Source organism: Euprymna scolopes, chromosome 10, assembly GCF_053919585.1.
Source record: "Euprymna scolopes isolate OS-2025 chromosome 10, ASM5391958v1, whole genome shotgun sequence".
Taxonomy (NCBI): Eukaryota; Metazoa; Mollusca; class Cephalopoda; order Sepiida; family Sepiolidae; genus Euprymna; species Euprymna scolopes.
Genome location: NC_136491.1, coordinates 66,187,503 through 66,206,333, shown reverse-complemented (window position 1 = coordinate 66,206,333; position 18,831 = coordinate 66,187,503). Strand labels below are relative to the sequence as shown.

The window sequence follows — 18,831 nt, the reverse complement described above, 5'->3', positions numbered from 1 at the left end:
CATACAATATACATATTGCCACATTATTTTTTATTATCATACAATATACATATTGCAACATTATTTTTTATTATCATACAATATACATATTGCAACATTATTTTCTATTATCATACAATATACATATTGCCCCATTATTTTCTATTATCATACAATATACATATTGCCACATTATTTTTTATTATCATACAATATACATATTGCAACATTATTTTTTATTATCATACAATATACATATTGCCACATTATTTTTTATTATCATACAATATACATATTGCCACATTATTTTTTATTATCATACAATATACATATTGCCACATTATTTTTTATTATCATACAATATACATATTGCCACATTATTTTTTATTATCATACAATATACATATTGCAACATTATTTTTTATTATCATACAATATACATATTGCCACATTATTTTTTATTATCATACAATATACATATTGCCACATTATTTTTTATTATCATACAATATACATATTGCCACATTATTTTTTATTATCATACAATATACATATTGCAACATTATTTTTTATTATCATACAATATACATATTGCCACATTATTTTCTATTATCATACAATATACATATTGCCACATTATTTTTTATTATCATACAATATACATATTGGCACATTATTTTCTATTATCATACAATATACATATTGCAACATTATTTTTTATTATCATACAATATACATATTGCAACATTATTTTTATTATCATACAATATACATATTGCAACATTATTTTTTATTATCATACAATATACATATTGCCACATTATTTTTTATTATCATACAATATACATATTGCCACATTATTTTTTATCATCATACAATATAGATATTGCCACATTATTTTTTATTATCATACAATATACATATTGCCACATTATTTTCTATTATCATACAATATACATATTGCAACATTATTTTTTATTATCATACAATATACATATTGCCACATTATTTTCTATTATCATACAATATACATATTGCCACATTATTTTTTATTATCATACAATATACATATTGTCACATTATTTTCTATTATCATACAATATACATATTGTCACATTATTTTCTATTATCATACAATATACATATTGCCACATTATTTTTTATTATCATACAATATACATATTGCCACATTATTTTTTATTATCATACAATATACATATTGCAACATTATTTTTTATTATCATACAATATACATATTGCCACATTATTTTCTATTATCATACAATATACATATTGCAACATTATTTTTTATTATCATACAATATACATATTGCCACATTATTTTTATTATCATACAATATACATATTGCCACATTATTTTTTATTATCATACAATATACATATTGCCACATTATTTTCTATTATCATACAATATACATATTGCAACATTATTTTCTATAGTTTTGTATGCATTACATAAGTATCATACTTAATAAAAGTAACAGGATAAATTGGTCAGCAAATAAAATTATTTATCTTTATAATTGAAAATTCCGTAGAAACTTTTCAAATGCAACCGGAAATTATCAAATAGAACTTGTTGAACTGAATCCTCAAATATTGATCATGTCAAATCCTAAACGTTTTCCATTCTTCATCTCATTTAGGTTGCTAAAAAGAATAAGAAAAGCATGCCGTATAACTGGCAGCACAAATATTTCTTTGTTCGTAAGTATTTTTTTTATTTTCATGAGATTATTTTGTATTCTTCATACTGTATCATTTAAATGTTTACCTTTGCCTTCAAAGTCACATAACTTTCTATATCTGCCATGCCATGATGATGATTCCCTATAATAAAGACCCATGTATATCACTTTGAAAAATTATCACCAAAATCTTCAAAAACTGATTGTTTTTTTTTTGTTGTTGTTTTTTTTTTTACCGTTATTGAAATGAAAAACGATCTTTAAATCTTGTAAAAATTCAAATTAAACAATTATAAACTGTTTTTTTTTTTTTTTTTTTTTGAATTAGTTAAAAGGTTTTATGTAAATATGTATATAGATATATTTATAAAATTATATTAAAAAAATTAGAAAAAAAATCTCAGATCCACCAATGTTTTGACAGGTCTCTAAAGTGATTCGAAAGTATTTTATTATTGGAATACTGTGAGATGCGTAATTTGTATATTAATTTATTTGTTAATAACCACATGATGAAGGCCAGAAGAATGGTTGGCTGAAACGTTGTGAAATAACAACCATGAAGATGAGGATAACAGTCCGCAATAAATAAAGAATAGTTTTTCAAAAATCTATACTCACTTCTTGAGGACTTTGGAAAAATATTAGTTTTTAGTCCAATATATTTGAACTTATATATATATATATATATATATATATATATATATATATTCAATATGATATATATAAAATATTTTATTGGTTTTTATCTCTAAGTAAAAAAGCATCTCTTTGAAAATCCATGAATTAAGGATTTAATTTATTTCATTCCTTGTTTGAATATATCAAATATTCTTCTGAATAAATATTGTAATTTATTTAATTTTTATTTCTTATCAATTTTCTTGTTTCTTAAATGCTCTGTCTAGTATATTGAGTTTTTTTATTATCTAGATAGGTTCTAATATAATATAAAGGTATTTATTTTTGCAATTATATATATATATATATATATATATATATATATATGTTATCGTATATAAGATTATGAGAAAATGAGGGATAAAGTGTGAACAGTCAAAATTGATAACCAAGAAAAGATAGTGAAGCAAAAATCTCTTTAATAATTATTGTTATTTTATATTATGAATATCATTATTGCTTTTACTTTTAGATTATTTTGTTGTATAAACTGCATTGTCGATTGTATAATTTGTTCCATGGACTTTTGATAAACTGCATGTACAATATACAAATATATTATTATGGCAAGAACACTGTCGCTTGGCCAGTAGCTGTAGCAATATTGGTTCTTTTGTTTAAGTGAAGCGTAGATCATGTTTATATTCTTATAAGTTATGAAATCTTGGGTTTAATACTTCCATTATGATTCCAAGTGGCATTTATATTGTTAAAAAACAAAAAGAACAACAAAAAGGATTGATATGCTGTCAAAACATTGGTCTAGATTTAGATGGTTGAATAAGAAGGGAAAGAAAATGGGGAAAAAGAGCAGAGCCCTGTTAAGGGCTTTGTATAGTCATAAACAAAAAGGGATTGATAAGGGGCGTATAGGAGTTTTCTCAAAGAAGACTTTTTGAATAATTTTTTTAGGCCATAACTCCAAGTTGAATTTGGCAATAAACTTTACCAAAGATTTGGGGAAATGAAAATTGATTGGATAGTAAAATCACTTTCCATGGATTTGTGAAATCAAACATTGGCTGACATTTTTAATGGCCCTGTGTTTGGCTATGTTAGCATCTTCCAATGTGAGTGGTTTCGCCATGGAAATCTGTTGTGAGCTGACCAGTTGTTTTTGTTTTTTTTAAATTACTATTATCATAGTAAGAATAGTACGAGCGTGATCAATATCGGAAATAAGATGGCATTGACTCGATTTGCACAAATATGCTAATTAGGTAAATAGTTTATTTAGAAGGCTGAGAGGATCACACACACACACACACACGCATTTATTTAAACCCCATTTTGTGTTTAAGATTGGTAAGAGATTAAACAAAGCGCATTTATGATTTGGAGGGCCAGCCCACAGAAGGAGAGGCAGAGTAGAAGAAGAAATAAAGAGACAACCCTAAAGGCCCGTTGGACTGATAATGTATACCTCCGAGTTGAAAATTGTAAAATATTACCAAAATTGTGTTGTCGAGAATTCAGTTAAATTCTATTTGTAAGAGAGGTGGAGTTACAGCCTTCAGGTTCTCAATATAACACAGTCATACAAAGAGGCAGAAGTAGAAGCGAGAGCATCAGAAGTCAGAGAGAGAGACCCGACTGGGCTGAGAGACTCCATTTTGCTCTCTACTGGACTGCTCATTGTTAGAAGTTTGACCTACAGACTTAGGGTTAATGATTAAACTTGAAAATTGCCCACATTGCCCAGAGGATGCTGTCCACAAACAAATGTTAAGGGCCTAAGTTGAAACTTGTGAAGAATCAAAGTGTATGACTTTTTTCTACAAAGAATTGTTATCCAAAAAGACCAGTCATCAAAGTGTTATTCTTTCTTCTTTTGGCTTAAATGACCTTTGCTCTCCAGTGATACAGACTTTGGTGACAGTGCCCGGCAATTTGCCTTTTCTATCTGAGACCTAGAATGTGCAAATTTGGTGATGTCATGCAATAAACATCGTTTAAAGAGTGATTGAGGTAATATAAGATGAACACTCTTGTCGATTTTGACATATAAAGTCCACCACAACAACTAAGTTGTTGGGAAATCCACACATTTGTGATTTGTTTATAGCGGTGGACGCTTTGTATAGAATTAACTTTTTTTTATACAACTGCTAATCTCAGTCGGTGCAATGGCTGCCACAATACAGAGCAGACAGTAGATCTCAGGTTTTACACCAGTTTTACTTTCTCCCTAGATTTATGTCTTAACAGAGATTGAGTGTGCATCTCTCCCAGTGGATTAAACGTGCCCCAGATACCAACCTGGAAATTTTCTATGTTCTGGTGCAGTACCTACAGTATCTAGCATTCCCAAATGGTCACCCATCTGGTACTGACTAGGCTCATTATTGCTTAACTTTGGTGATCTGACAAGACCTGGTGCATCAACATGATTATGCCATATTAGACACCTATATATAGATTATACTTATATATTATCTATATATTTCATGTATAAATTGTTACTTTATATCGTTAGTCTACATAAACACATAAATTTTTTTTTTTTACAACTCTGTGTTTTGAAGTGTTTGTGAAGATTTGCAAGTTTGATATTTTATTACTAATGTAATCATAAATGTATAAATATACAACCTATATTACTCTGCTTGATGCCCATCTTGATGTAAGATACTGACGAGTATGTACATCAATATATATATATATATATATGTTGTTGACATTTTAGGTAGCATATCAATAAAAATATTTTATTCAGTTTGGTTACACTTGTATTAATAACAGCAACCAAGTTTTGGGCAAGTTTTCAGTTAAGAAGAACACCCCCCCCCCCATCAAACAAATCTTTGTTTTGTTGATAATTTCAAAAGAAACACGTATTTACAAAATAACTAGTTGATATATTATGGCAGGAAAAATTTATTTTGTCTTTCAAGTTATGATTTAAACAAATGTTCTACACCTGTTACACTGGGAACATGTTGTTTCTGCCATCGTCTCAATGTCTTGAATTATAATGAGTCATACTTGAACAATCAATATTTCTCTTTCATGGTGTCTTCTAAAGATGTTGGAAAGAAGGTAAATTCTACTCAATTTTAATATATAATTTGCCATGTTTAAACATTCTTGATATCTAACTCTTTGCTCTTTACTTCAGACGATTCTTACTTTCAATTAAACATTAATACCATTTTGAAGAGACAAAAATTTTATGATATATGATTTTTTATAGTTTAGTTTTATTTTAAGAAAATTTTATTAGCTTGGTAGCTTTTAAAGGCTTTCTTAAAAACTATGTTGATATTTTGGAAGAGGAATATTTTTACCTGGTATTTTTTAAAGTGTTTAATTTACCAAAATATTTAATTTTTATATTTGATGTTAGAAAAAAAATTTGGGGAAAGAATTTCAATACTTTCTTTCAAGACTTTGTTTTTCTTTTTAAGGTCAAATAAAAACGAATTTTACAAAAAGTATTTGATCTATTAGAAATAAGAATTGTTTTGAAAAACAAATGATTTCAATTTGATATTTTGTATACCTAATATCAATAATGACTGTATGTTTAGGTGTCTTTCAATTTGCCTAGACATGATGTAATGGGTGAAAATGAAGGGTAAATGGTATAAGGAGTAGTAGTGGGGGAAATGGAATATGGGCACAAGTGTCTCATAATCTGAAGGTTGTGAATTCAATCCCTGAATAAGGCGGTACATTTTCAGTTTTCTCTTTAATCACACCTCAAAATAGATTTAATTTAAAAACATTTTAAAAAATTAAAAAAAAAAAAAACCCAAAAAATAGGTAATACATACAAGGTAATTTAGTTCGTTTCTTCCATTTTGAAGAATATTATTTTTGTAAATTGCTATTTTGTTTAATTTTAAATGAGTGAATAACAAGTTTTGAGCAACCAATATTACTCTATTTTAAAGTTCTTGGTATATATGAACTCCAGCTAAAACTTTGAAAAAATATATCTTTCTCAATTTTAACATAACCATTTGGCAATTTCTATATCCATTTTGTTATTTTTAGATAGTGGAATCATATTTTATTGTCAACTTTCTATATAATTATTTAAAAAATACAACTTTCATCTTTCTATTTACAAATTAAAAATTAGAAATGAAAATGCAAAAAGAATTTTATTAAAATAGGTATGCTTTAGAAAAAAAAATTCTGTAAATTTGCTACTTATCAAATTGTTGAATTAGGAGTTAATTTATAAGGAAGATTTTAATTAAAAAATTATTTCAAATTCAAAGATTGTAAAATTTCAAAGAATTAAAAATATAATGAATTACAAAATTTATTTTTTATTTCAGTTGGTCCACCACTCTTGTTTCCAGTCTATTTTCAATATGCCCTTATGCGTTATGCTGTATCAAGACGAGCTTGGGCTGTGAGTAACATGTTTCAAAATTTAACTTTATTTCTAGTTCTTTATTTTGATCTGGTGTATTATTGACTAAAATACTTTAATTATTAACGTGTTTGAATATTGTAATTTCATTACCAAAATATATTTTGAAACTTTCATTTATTAAGCAACTTTAAACATCTGATTAAAAAAATTATTGAATAATGGTTTAATATTTTAATTTATTTTAATGATATTTTGTTCTCTGAAAAGATAATATTTTGATTTTAAATGTGATTTTTTTTTTTTTTCATGTAATGTAAAAAATTCAAATCTTTTAATTTTATTTATTTTATTTTTCAGGACATAGCAGTGATGATTGCCTTTTTTATTAAACTATTTTATTTATATACACCATTCTTAGGAGCCTGGGGTGTCTTGGCTTATTATTTTATTGTCAGGTAAAATGTGATTTAATTACTTCTATTGATCTGTTTTTATGTGTTTCATTAATTAACAGTTCAACAAAATTAGAAATTAAAAGTTTTTTGTTTATTAGTTTTTAAAGATTTATCTGGAGTTTTATTCAGGTGAAAAAAGAAACAAAAATGGAGTTCATTGAATAAGGGTTTAAACATAATTTCTTTTAAATATTTTGACAAATCAAATTAAAGTACTCGGTTTAATTGTATTTACTTTTATGAAAAAAAAAATACATTGAATGTTGAAGTTTATATACATAATCTACATGGTAAATAATTTATAATTATTAAAATTTAAGATTTTGTTTCTGTTTTTGTCATTTTTCAGATAATTTCATAATTCCATCCGACCAAAAACCTTCATAGCAAAGTATTGATTGTTGCAGATACAATTCTTAAGAGAAAAAAAAACTTTTTTTTTTCATATATTAAGACTATCTTAGAAAAGTTGAGAACATAATTTAATCATGGAGTGAAAGTAATTTCTCATTAAGAGTCATAATTTTATAGATATCTAAGCAAGTTCAAACTGGATATTTTGAAAATATTGATATTTATTGCTGTAATTTTAATAAGTCTTTATTTACAAAAACATTGAGAAATGCAGCATCTACCATTTCCATCTTAAAGAATTCATACCTGCATGATTGGTAGGTTGGGGCCAACAGTAAAAATAGTTAATAGTTTATTTTTCAGGATGATTGAACTACTGTGGATATTCAGATGTTTGATCTTAGAGCTAATTGAGTAAATGAAGATCAACAATTGAATAGTTTAAATGTTTATGATTTGAAAAGGAAAGATGTAGACATCTCAAGATAAACTGTCCTTTGAATTTAGCACAAAATACCTTGAAAGAATGTGAAAAGAAACCAAACCACAAATAAAAAGAAAATGTAATAACAAGAGAACATTAGCTAAGATATTTTCAAAAGCAGAAATATACATATTAGAACTAGCCTAGAAAGTTTCTCTCTCATTAATTTCAAAGATACATATTCATCATCTTTACAAGTTCAGTGTCAACAAATAGACCATGGAAGAAGCTCATCAAAATGATTTCCAATCGTATCTACCGAATTTATGTTGAAGCAGAAATTTGACAGATCCATTCACATGAATAATTGACAATTTTATTGTACATTTCTGAAAACCCTTCAACTAATCATATAATCTAGTAAAAACATTAAATATTAAACCACTAACAATGATAACCCTACTAATCATGCTAATAATCACTTACCACAATTGGTTTTATATAAATAATAAAATCTTTGGTGATGAATAGGTAATACAAAGTCAGCAGCAAACATTCTCAGATAAAAAACTGGCATTATAATGAATTATTTTTTTGTAAAATAATAAATAAAATGTTATTGTTTCATTGTTTTTAGTATTGTAAAAAATATATTACTTCATGAAATATTTATTGATTTCTTTATATATATATATATATATATATATATATTAGAAAAATTAATTTTTTTTTATCTGAAATTGTTTGCTGTGGACTTTGTGCCACCTATTCCAAATGTTTTTTGCAGCTGAGCTGTTTAAAAAAATATGTACAAAGTTGGATTTCCATAAAATAAAATATGTAAAATTTACTTTTTATTTCTGAAAATTTCTGAAGATCCTTGTTTCTATTTTTTTTCCAAATAAAATTCCAACAAATCAGTAACAATTATTTTCCTGGTTATAAAGTAAACTTACAGCCTCTCTTTGCCATCTGTTATATTTTTTATCTATTTTTTTATTCATTGTAAAACTTTCATTTGGTTCAATTGAGATGAATAATTAAAATACTAATTAGTCTGTTCTTCGTTGCTGCACAGAGTGGCCTTTCAACTCAAACAGGGCTGACCTTTAAACTAATGCTTCATTTCACTTGTTACCTCTGAACCCTTTTCCCGATTGTTCTAACAGATTATTTAAAACAATTCAGTTTTGCTTTTCCTTTTGCTACTTTGGAAATCACTCATCAAAGTGATTAATACAACCAAATATTTTTCACAGCTTCATTTATATTCTTAAGTGAAAATCTTTTGATTTCAATATGGCCAGACACACAATTTTATTAATATAGAGATTTGACTGATTGTAGGTTAAGTTTGTGTGTCACCAAATTGTTTAAATTATGGCTCATTTTAATATTTTGGATGATCCATGAACCTTAATTTTGATACCATTTGCACGTAAACATAAAATATAATAATTTGTGTTAGCATTCAAAATACCATTATCCACTAAGTAACATTTTTATGTCAGATAAAATAAAAATCATCAAAATAAACAGAGATTCTAAGAGTGTTCAATCATTCATGTGCCTGCATCAGAAATTGAGCGATTTAAAGAAAATAAAACACATTTTGTCATATTATTTGGATTCTTCAGACTACGGTTCTCATCTTTAGTGTTATTTTTACATTTTGGTTGATGTAACCTCTGACTTTCTTCACATGTATCCTGTTGAATATGGTAATCTTTTTGTCAAACTCGGGAATCTCCACGGAATTTCAGAAACTTTTTTTGTGATTATTATAAAACATCTCCATAAAATGCTCTTCAAAATGCTTTCTTTATTCTGTTCTGTCTACTTTAATAATTTTCTTTGTTTTTTCTCTCCAGGTGTGTAGAGAGTCATTGGTTTACATGGGTTAGCCAGTCAAATCATATTCCAATGGATGTAGAGCATGATACAGCACAGCCGTGGGTTCCCCTGCAGTTGCGGGCAACTTGTGACATTGAAAAATCCTTCTTCAATGATTGGTTCACTGGACATCTTAACTTTCAAATAGAACATCAGTGAGTATTTTGTAGTAATCAGATCATTTCATTAACATTCAAGATTTTTATTTAATTTTTGCATTTGTGCCTTCATCAGGTCAAAATGAAGTTATCTCCTTGAAGAATTTATACTTAATATCGATGCTCTACAAAATTTCATTAATAATCATAGAGATTACTTAGACTAATTTCTGCACAGAATTCAGCCAAAACAAAAAAAAAATTTTGAATTTTAACTGGTCAAATACTAGAATTTCATTACAAATGTGTCCTAGAATATCTTTTGTCTAAGCTAAAACAACTAGATATCAATGAACTGTTTCTATAGTCAAACAGTGTCTAGTAGGCATTCAAGTTCTCTCTTTACTCCTGTGAAAAATGCTACCTATAAACATAATACCAAACATTGAATGGATATGTTGATGCATTTATGGTTAATGCAAGCATTTCTAGTAGTTTGTGTAGTCTGCTTTTATTTAGTCTTTTATCATGCGTACAGATTAGTGATAATGTTTAAACATATCTAGAAGTTTGCTTGCAACATGAATTATAAGTGGCTGTTGCCTTAAAGCAGGTGAAACATGTTTTTTAGCATTGGATAAATCTGAGTTTCTTGGTTGTCGACCATCACAGAAACTTAGAATACATTCCTGTATGCATGAGTGTTAATATTTGTTAAGTATCAAATGTAAGTTCTAATTACTGGATGTAGTAATGATTTAAGGATAATTTTATACTTTTTTGTTTTATTTTACTTCAGTCAAAGTTCTCAGAAGTCAAGGGGCCCACAATCTGAGGCTAACACTTGAAGTCTATATGAGATACATAGATATTTGAATATTCCATTTAAGTTCTTCATTTCTCAAACACTGAGTTAGTAAAGAAGTTGAGAACATAATTTTCCTCTCCCTAATTAACCATTTTTATACGTTGTAGTATATCTTTCATTCTGATCTCTTGGTCTTACTGGATTCCAGGACAAGAATTTATCTAGTCTGGTGGAGTATCCAGCTCCGTGCTATTACTATTAATGTGGGTTAGCCATAGTGAGGAGATCTTATTTGGGCAGCGAATACTATGTGATTTTGAATATTTAGTCAGGGTTTATTTCTATGGAAAAAGTATCCTCATGCCAGGTTGTTCTGACAAACCCCTGTACAGAGAGACCTTAGACACTCAAGGACAGTGTCTAGTAGGCATTCAAGTTCTCTCTTTATACTTTTTTTTTTTCATTTTTCTTAAACTTTTTCTTCTAGGGGATGGGACATCCAACCAGATGTCTGACATTTACCCCTATTTTAGTGAGTCCAACCAAGAGATCTTTTCAGGATTCTGATTGGAGCTTTACATGATGTTTAAGATATCCAGTAGTTGTACACCATTCCATTAAATCAGACCAAATATGAAAACTTAAATGTGTTAACAATTTATTAGAAAATCACTTTAAAATCTGCAAAAAAACCTGTTTATATTAGTCAACTTTTAAAAATAAAATGTTTTCAAATACAATATCTTTTCAGAAAAAAATTAACCAATTTATTACTTTTTTTTCTTACCAGCTTGTTTCCAACGATGCCAAGACATAATCTCTATAAAATTGCTCCCCTTGTGAAATCCTTATGCAAAAAACATGGTATAAAGTATCAGGTGAAGCCACTTTGGAGGGCATTTGTGGATGTTGTAAAGTAAGTAACACATTTTAGTTGAATAAATGTTGATGGCTGATAAGAGTTCATTTAAATAAAATCTCTTCTTGGAAAATTTTCGGCTGCAATTCATCAAAGGACTATCAAAAAAATTTATCATCACATACATTACATTTTTGATGTCTATTTTTAATTCTATACTCTTGAATGTTAAGAATCAAGAAAAAAACGTTTTTATTTAGATAAATTATCTCCCTTAAAAAGTAATGAATAGCTTAAAAAAGGTTTTGGCAATTTATACTTTTTTTTATTAAATTACTTTATTTCTGTTAATATCAACAAGGCTATTGAATATATATATATATATATATATATATATATATATATATATATATATATAAATAAATAAAGCTGAATGTCTGTGTGTGTGTGTGTGTGTCTGGTCACGAATAGGCTCCTATATGGTTGACTATTTTAAAAAAACTGATTACATATAATGATAGAAGATGTATCGAGACACAGGAATCGGTATGTTTGATCTGGCAGAATGGTGGTTCATTAAAGTTGTGGGGTCTGCGTTCGCACCTGGTCCACAAAGTATGGAAATAAAAAAAATAAAAATAAAAAAAACGTTTACAAGTGTTTTTGACATAGATGTACATAAGAATACTTTGATAAGTATGTTTTAACTTAAATAGAGATGGTATAATAAAATTGTGGGGTCTGCGTTCGCGCTGGCCTCCATAGAATGGAAATAGGCGCAAACTTTAATAAAGACTTTTCATATCTATCTGCATAATATATTTTGATAATTATGTTTCAGTTTGAAGAAATATGGTATAATAAAATTATGGGGTGTTCGTTCGCACCTGACCTCCATAGTATGGAAATATGTCACAAAGTTTAACAAGTTTTTTTTAATATAGATCCACAGAATATTGTGATAAGTGTTTCAGTGTGAACAGGTATGTTATAATAAATTATGGGGTTTATCTATTTTATTTTTACTTTCATCATATTTTGCTTTGGTTTTGATACCCCCAAATTCAACCCAAATTTACAACCCTTCCTTTTCATAACCTATCATCTATAAATATAAAAGCGAAAATGTCTGTGTGTATGTGTGTTCGCTTTTTCTGTATGTCTACAAAAGGCTTTTTTCAGGGAAGCGGTCAGTCAGTTCACAACTTTTTAAAACTTTTTATATCACATATAAATCGTAATATCTCAGAGTTAACAATGGAGCTTGCCTGTCTATTTAATTTGCTCGACTTCGGGAAGATAAATATTCAACATTTGTCGCTCGCTGCATGTAGATTAGTCTTTTTCCTATAATAAAAGCGACACTAATTCTGACGGTATTTTCCGTCTATCGGCGGAAATGTCTGAAAGCAATCAGCTTTGATCAATGTGGAAATATTTTCTATATATCAAACAATTGTTATTTAATTTGGACAAGTGGAGCTGTTTCCCCTACCCCCAACGACTCTGAAAAATAAAAATAAAAAAAAGCGTTTCCGCAGTAAATGAAATACTATCCCGCAGTCAAACTTGAGCTCATTAAGTCATTAAAACGTGCACCTGCAAAATCTAAGTAAAGTTAAATAAATTCAAACGTGTTTCCCTTAGCATCTCGCAGTGGCCCAATGGTTAAAGCCGTCGCACTCTTTTTTTTTCGCACTTTAATTTCCAACTTTGCCTCAAGGGTTTGGTCCTCATACTTACCTACCAAAACATTTTTTTTATTATTTCCCCCCACCCCGGAGTTTTGATTTACCCAAAACCACACACACCTCCAAACACCCAGGCAGAGTCCATTTTCTGTAGGCTATTTTTGAACCCAGTCAACGACGGGTACTTTTGCTAGTATATATATATATATATATATATATATATATATATATATATATATATATAAATGTTTAGAAGTAATGAAATCAAAGGGATATAGTGTTTACCTGATATACGCAATGGTAAACTTTAAACTAATATGAATAACAGTATTTATATATAGAAAATTTAATCCCAACCGAATAAAAAAGCTCAATATGCAATAGAGAGTAGAGCTTATTATCAGAGAAAGAAAATTAAAACTGTAAGTTGAAATTTACAATCAAAATTTATTGTTCGACAGAATACTCCAAAAAAACAATTTACAAAGTCCTTATTCTGCGGAGTTTCAAAGAATGCTATTGTTATTCTTCTCATCAGGACATAAAGAAATTAGCAAATTATATTTGTAGCAATGCTAGAATTTGCTAGTTAAGGCATTAAGTGAAACCGCAATTTATTGTAGTTATATATGTATTGCCAAGAAAAGAAGTGAAAAAATGTTGGATATGTAAAAAAAGATATAAAAACAAACCGCGCATAATATTTCAGCTTGTATGAAAATTCTCAAGTTGATCTGAAATGCGAAATAGTTCTTTAGAGAGAATGGAGTCCAAAATTAAGTCCAGCGTGACGATGCATATAACTCTGTTCATGTTACACAGACGACTTAAAAATCTTGAGTTCTATTTGGTTACATTTCCATTTAAAAGTTTTTGAGATTTTTCATACTATTACAACCTTTGTTGGTTAAAGAGAATGAATTTCTGTGTCCTCTGAATCTTTCTGAACATTTTTAGGATTTTACTGCTCATATATTATTTGTTTGATACATGTTAACTAAAAGAAGATATTCTTAGCAGACAATTTTCTAGAAATGAATGCTGCACTTTTATTAGTTACTAGCGGGAATACACAGCATTTTCCAAGACTGCATCATCTTATTGTTGTGATCAAAATTTTCCTCACTCAACACCTCTGTAACATCTGATGGATTTTCTACAAATTTCTTTTTTTTTTTTTTTCAAGCATCACTTTTATTTCAATAAATATTTCATTAATCTATATATAATCTGTATATAAAGTTATCTTTTCAGATTTTCAGTTTCTTATCAATAGAATTCATCTGATGAATTACTATTCGTGTCTGACAATTTTTTCTTTCTTAAACCATATTGTTTTGTTTGATACAAAAATGTATATCCTTTCAGCTTAAATAATCTTTAGTAGATGGGTTCTGCCTATCACCCGGTTTTCACATTCTTTCTTCATCTATTAGCTAGGTGCAAAGATACAATCAGGGACTCATCAGACACACTCAGTGCTGGGTCTTGTTTCCTGATTAGGAAGAGGAGAAAGTTTTTTAGCATCTGGGGACCTCTATAGTGAAGAGGTGGGATTCTGCTGCTTCTTAGATTTGCCAGAGGTATTTATGTTGAGGATGAGGGCCACAAGTGCAGCAAGTTCATCAGAGCACATTTCATTGAAGTACTTATATTACATTGCAGCGATGAGGCTGGAGCTTGGTAGACAGTATGGGATGCATTAGGTTAGCGAGACTTTTTTCAAATTTTGTTCAAGAAGGAGAGACTAGTGGCTGGTGTGCCAGCTCAGATGTAACAACACTTCATGCAGAGATATAGAATACTGGCAGGTGTGACAACTTGTCTATCATGGTGTAGGAAGCTCACCTTCTTTGCTGTGGATTTGGCAATTATGTCATCTGTGAATGTTTGATTGAGGAGTCTTATAATTGTTAAAAGAAAAGTAGCTCTGTCTTGGTAGCATTGAATGCAACCATCCATCCTATTCTGCTACAGACCGAAGGTCGTTTTCTTAAAATTCAACCATTGCCTTGAATGCATGTACATTCAATTTGCCTGCATGTCAAATGGTGTCATCAGGAAATATACCCATCTGTAACATAATTGCATCAGAGAGGTCGTTTATAAAAATCAGGAATAACAGTTCAAGAATCGATCCTTGATGTACACCTGCATTAATATGATATTGTTTAAATATATGGTTTGGACCTTTCTTTTAGCTAAGAAGGATTTGAATATATTAAATATTCATCTAGTAATATCATACAGATTAATTTTCTTGAAAAGACCTTCACGCCAGATATTGTCAAAATTTTAGATATCCAAGCACTACTGTACTTACTTCACCTACCTTATACAGTATATGTTATATGCATTCAGAGATAATCATTAGGATACCTACAATAGAATGTGAATGCCTAAATCCATAACATTGGTCAGAAAGAGGTTAGAATTTATGAGGTGGTGAACTATTGTTAGATTGATTAATTATTCAAAGATTTTAGCTAAGAGCAATAATTATGGGACAATAATTTTGCAGATCGGTTCTTTTACCATAGTTACCAAGGCATTTGTTGTAGTGTTTAGAGAGGACACAGGGCCAGTTCAGAAGAACATGTTTTTATTACTATAGCAGGGATTAGATCAGGTCCACATGCTTTGGTTTTGTTTACTTACTGAAAGTGGAAAGCTGCATATTCATCATAATAACAGCACATGCCAGCTTACCCTACCAGTCAGTGTGGTATCACAGTTGAAAGTAAATCACTTTCCAGAGAAACATCAATACCCATGAATAAATACATTTTATAGCAATAAACAAATTACTTTATTTATAATATTAATAAACAAATTACTTTATTTATAAAATACAATTATATAAAATAGTATCTTCCTTCCAGTGTTTATTTCTAATTTTAGATATTTAATTTCTATTTTTTTTTACTTAAATTTAAATTGAATTGGATATTGATTAGTATTTGACTGAAAATCTGTTTTTCACGCAAAGTATTTGCTTATTCTTTTAATTAAACATTGATCTTTAAAATATCACTTAAAATTGATTCATTTACAAATATTATTTCTATCAAATATAATCTTCCTTCCAATGTTTATGTATAGACACAAATATTCAACCCCCCTAAATTTTTTTTTCTTTTAAAATTAAAAAAAAATTCACGTTTATGTAAGTATGTTGCTGCAACAATGCGCTTTTCTAATATAAGTTATGATTTTTCAAATATAAGTTATGATTTTTCAAATATAAGTTATGATTTTTCAATATTAATGATTTCAGGAAACTTTAATTGATATTTATAGAAATCTAAAAAATATAATAAAATATACTTATGTGGGAGTTCAGAGATGAAGGCAGGAGTTTTTTGGATTCTTTAATTTTCTTGAGCAACCTCCAGGCATAGATTTGACTGGTAATTATATATATATATATATATATATATATATATATATATATATATATATAATTACCAGTCAAATCTATGCCTGGAGGTTGCTCTTTTTTTGTTTTCAAGTAAGATCTTTGACTTATTCGTTTTTTCATCAAATACTTTTGCATGCAAAATCCGATCCCGCATTTTGCTAATTCCTACCCTCTGATGAAAAGGAAAATATTTCTTCGAAACTCCATGGATTAAGGACTATCCACTTATCTAGTGTTTCCTTTTCAGATTAAATATGTTTTTAACTCATTTCAAAGTGTTTTTAACATGTTTTATTAACTGTTTGCTCGTATTATAAGCTTTATCTCCTATTTGGCTTTATCGAGCTTTTACATCTGGCTGAGATAACTTTATAAATATTAATTCTGTAATATTTATAATATACTTTAGTTTTACCATCTTGGATCATTTTGGTAAATTTAATTGTAATTTTTATTTTTATTTTATACATATATATATATATAACAAATACTAACCCAACATGAATGGTTTAGTACTTTAATAAAATTAAACTTCTTTTCTTTGAAAATTGTTATTTACTTTTATTTTTTTTTCACCTTGGGTGATAACTTTATTTCTTTTAAATAATTTTTCTTTCTATTTCAGAACACTGAAACATTCTGGTGAAATTTGGTATGCAGCCTATCATGCCTATCATATGTTGTAAGAGAGATCAGTCGAAATGAATAAGCAGTTTTCCTGGTGTATCATAAAAGTGATGTAGTAAATAGCTTGTGACATGCTGCTGATTGATTCTACATGGTTTAACTGCTTTTCATGTCTACAGCTATCAAAGAGAGAAAATAAAAACAATAACAAAATGAAATTTCTCAACTGACTGCTGCACACCAAGAACTCAAAGCCCCCCCCCTCCCCAAGTGGATCAATCATTTAAATGTGTGTCCTTTCTTTGTTTCTATATACAAGATAATTTTGTTATCGAATCTAAAAAAAACGTATTCATTAAGAATGTTGGTTAAAGAAGGAACATGGATTTGGGCCAGGTTGAATGTATTTGGTCTGATGATATTTTTGGACCTTTTTAAAATTTCATTTAAAACGATTTTTTTTTCTCACTCTATGAATATTAAGACATATAAAAAAAAGGAAACCAAATTTGTCCTGTTTGGGTGGGCACTTTTTCTCTAATTATGATTATTAAAAAAAAAAAATCAAACAGCCATTTCATGATTGATTGATTTTTTTTTTGGAGGGGGGGGGTTGTTTATGGTTTCTTTTTTCTTTTTGTTTTTTGTTTTAATTTTAATTTTCTATTTTTATTTTGCTTTATTTGCATTGAGGAATGTTATTTAAAACAATTTATACACTGATTTATTAAATTGTCACTTAATAAACTTTAAACTTAATAAAATGTTAGTATAAAATCACCTAATATTTAATTTTGCTTTGCTTAAAAAGAGCTTTTACCTCTTTTGTTACTCTTATTGAGATGGGTGTGGTCTTGTGTGCCAACTTCTAAATCATGCGCAATCGTATTCAATTAGGATTCTTGTAATATTAATTACTTCCATATTTGCCTCTTTTTGCTCATAAATAAAATGTCTAAAATAGTACATCCATAAAAAGTTAGTTTTTATATTACCTTCTTTCGTAAATATTAAAAATTCACAGGACTTCATCCATACATTTCTATTAATTTATAATTGTATATTTAAGATTGTTTTGAAAACAAATTCTTGAAAATTTTTAACATGTGATGGATGTTCTAGATTAAGAAATGATTTTTATTGTTTATGAAAAAGAGTTAACCGAATTCATACAAAATATATCTCATTTTTCATCAGATAATCTCTATATTAATAAAATTCTGTGACCATTTCGTGTGTTCTTGCAATGCAGAACTTGCACATTATTTTTTAATTTATTATTAATCAAATATTTATTGAAATAAAAAAGGCAATAGCATAAACTAAGGTGAAATTTTTAACAATAATTTAAAATATTTTCCAGGATGCATTTTTCTGAGTCCATCCACAGTAAAACAACTTTAAAAATATAGATGCACGAAATGTGTTTAACTTTATTTTGAAACATCTTGGTTTGTAGCTTTCCTTAAAAATTATATTAAAAATCTGAAAGAAAAATAAAA

General features: G+C 28.1%; 1 protein-coding gene across 1 annotated transcript in view; it reads left to right on the top strand.

The window, feature by feature from the left end:
- Window positions 1-18,109, top strand: part of LOC145286035 (acyl-CoA 6-desaturase-like) — a 150,572-nt gene extending 132,463 nt beyond the window's left edge. Inside the window, exons 8-13 of the mRNA XM_080134659.1 lie at window positions 1,647-1,707; window positions 6,659-6,735; window positions 7,057-7,154; window positions 9,804-9,980; window positions 11,522-11,647; window positions 17,328-18,109. Of these exons, the coding sequence (XP_079990785.1) occupies window positions 1,647-1,707; window positions 6,659-6,735; window positions 7,057-7,154; window positions 9,804-9,980; window positions 11,522-11,647; window positions 17,328-17,388 (600 nt within the window). The 3' untranslated portion in view covers window positions 17,389-18,109. The remainder of the gene's footprint in view (window positions 1-1,646; window positions 1,708-6,658; window positions 6,736-7,056; window positions 7,155-9,803; window positions 9,981-11,521; window positions 11,648-17,327) is intronic.
- Window positions 18,110-18,831: the final 722 nt, after the last annotated feature.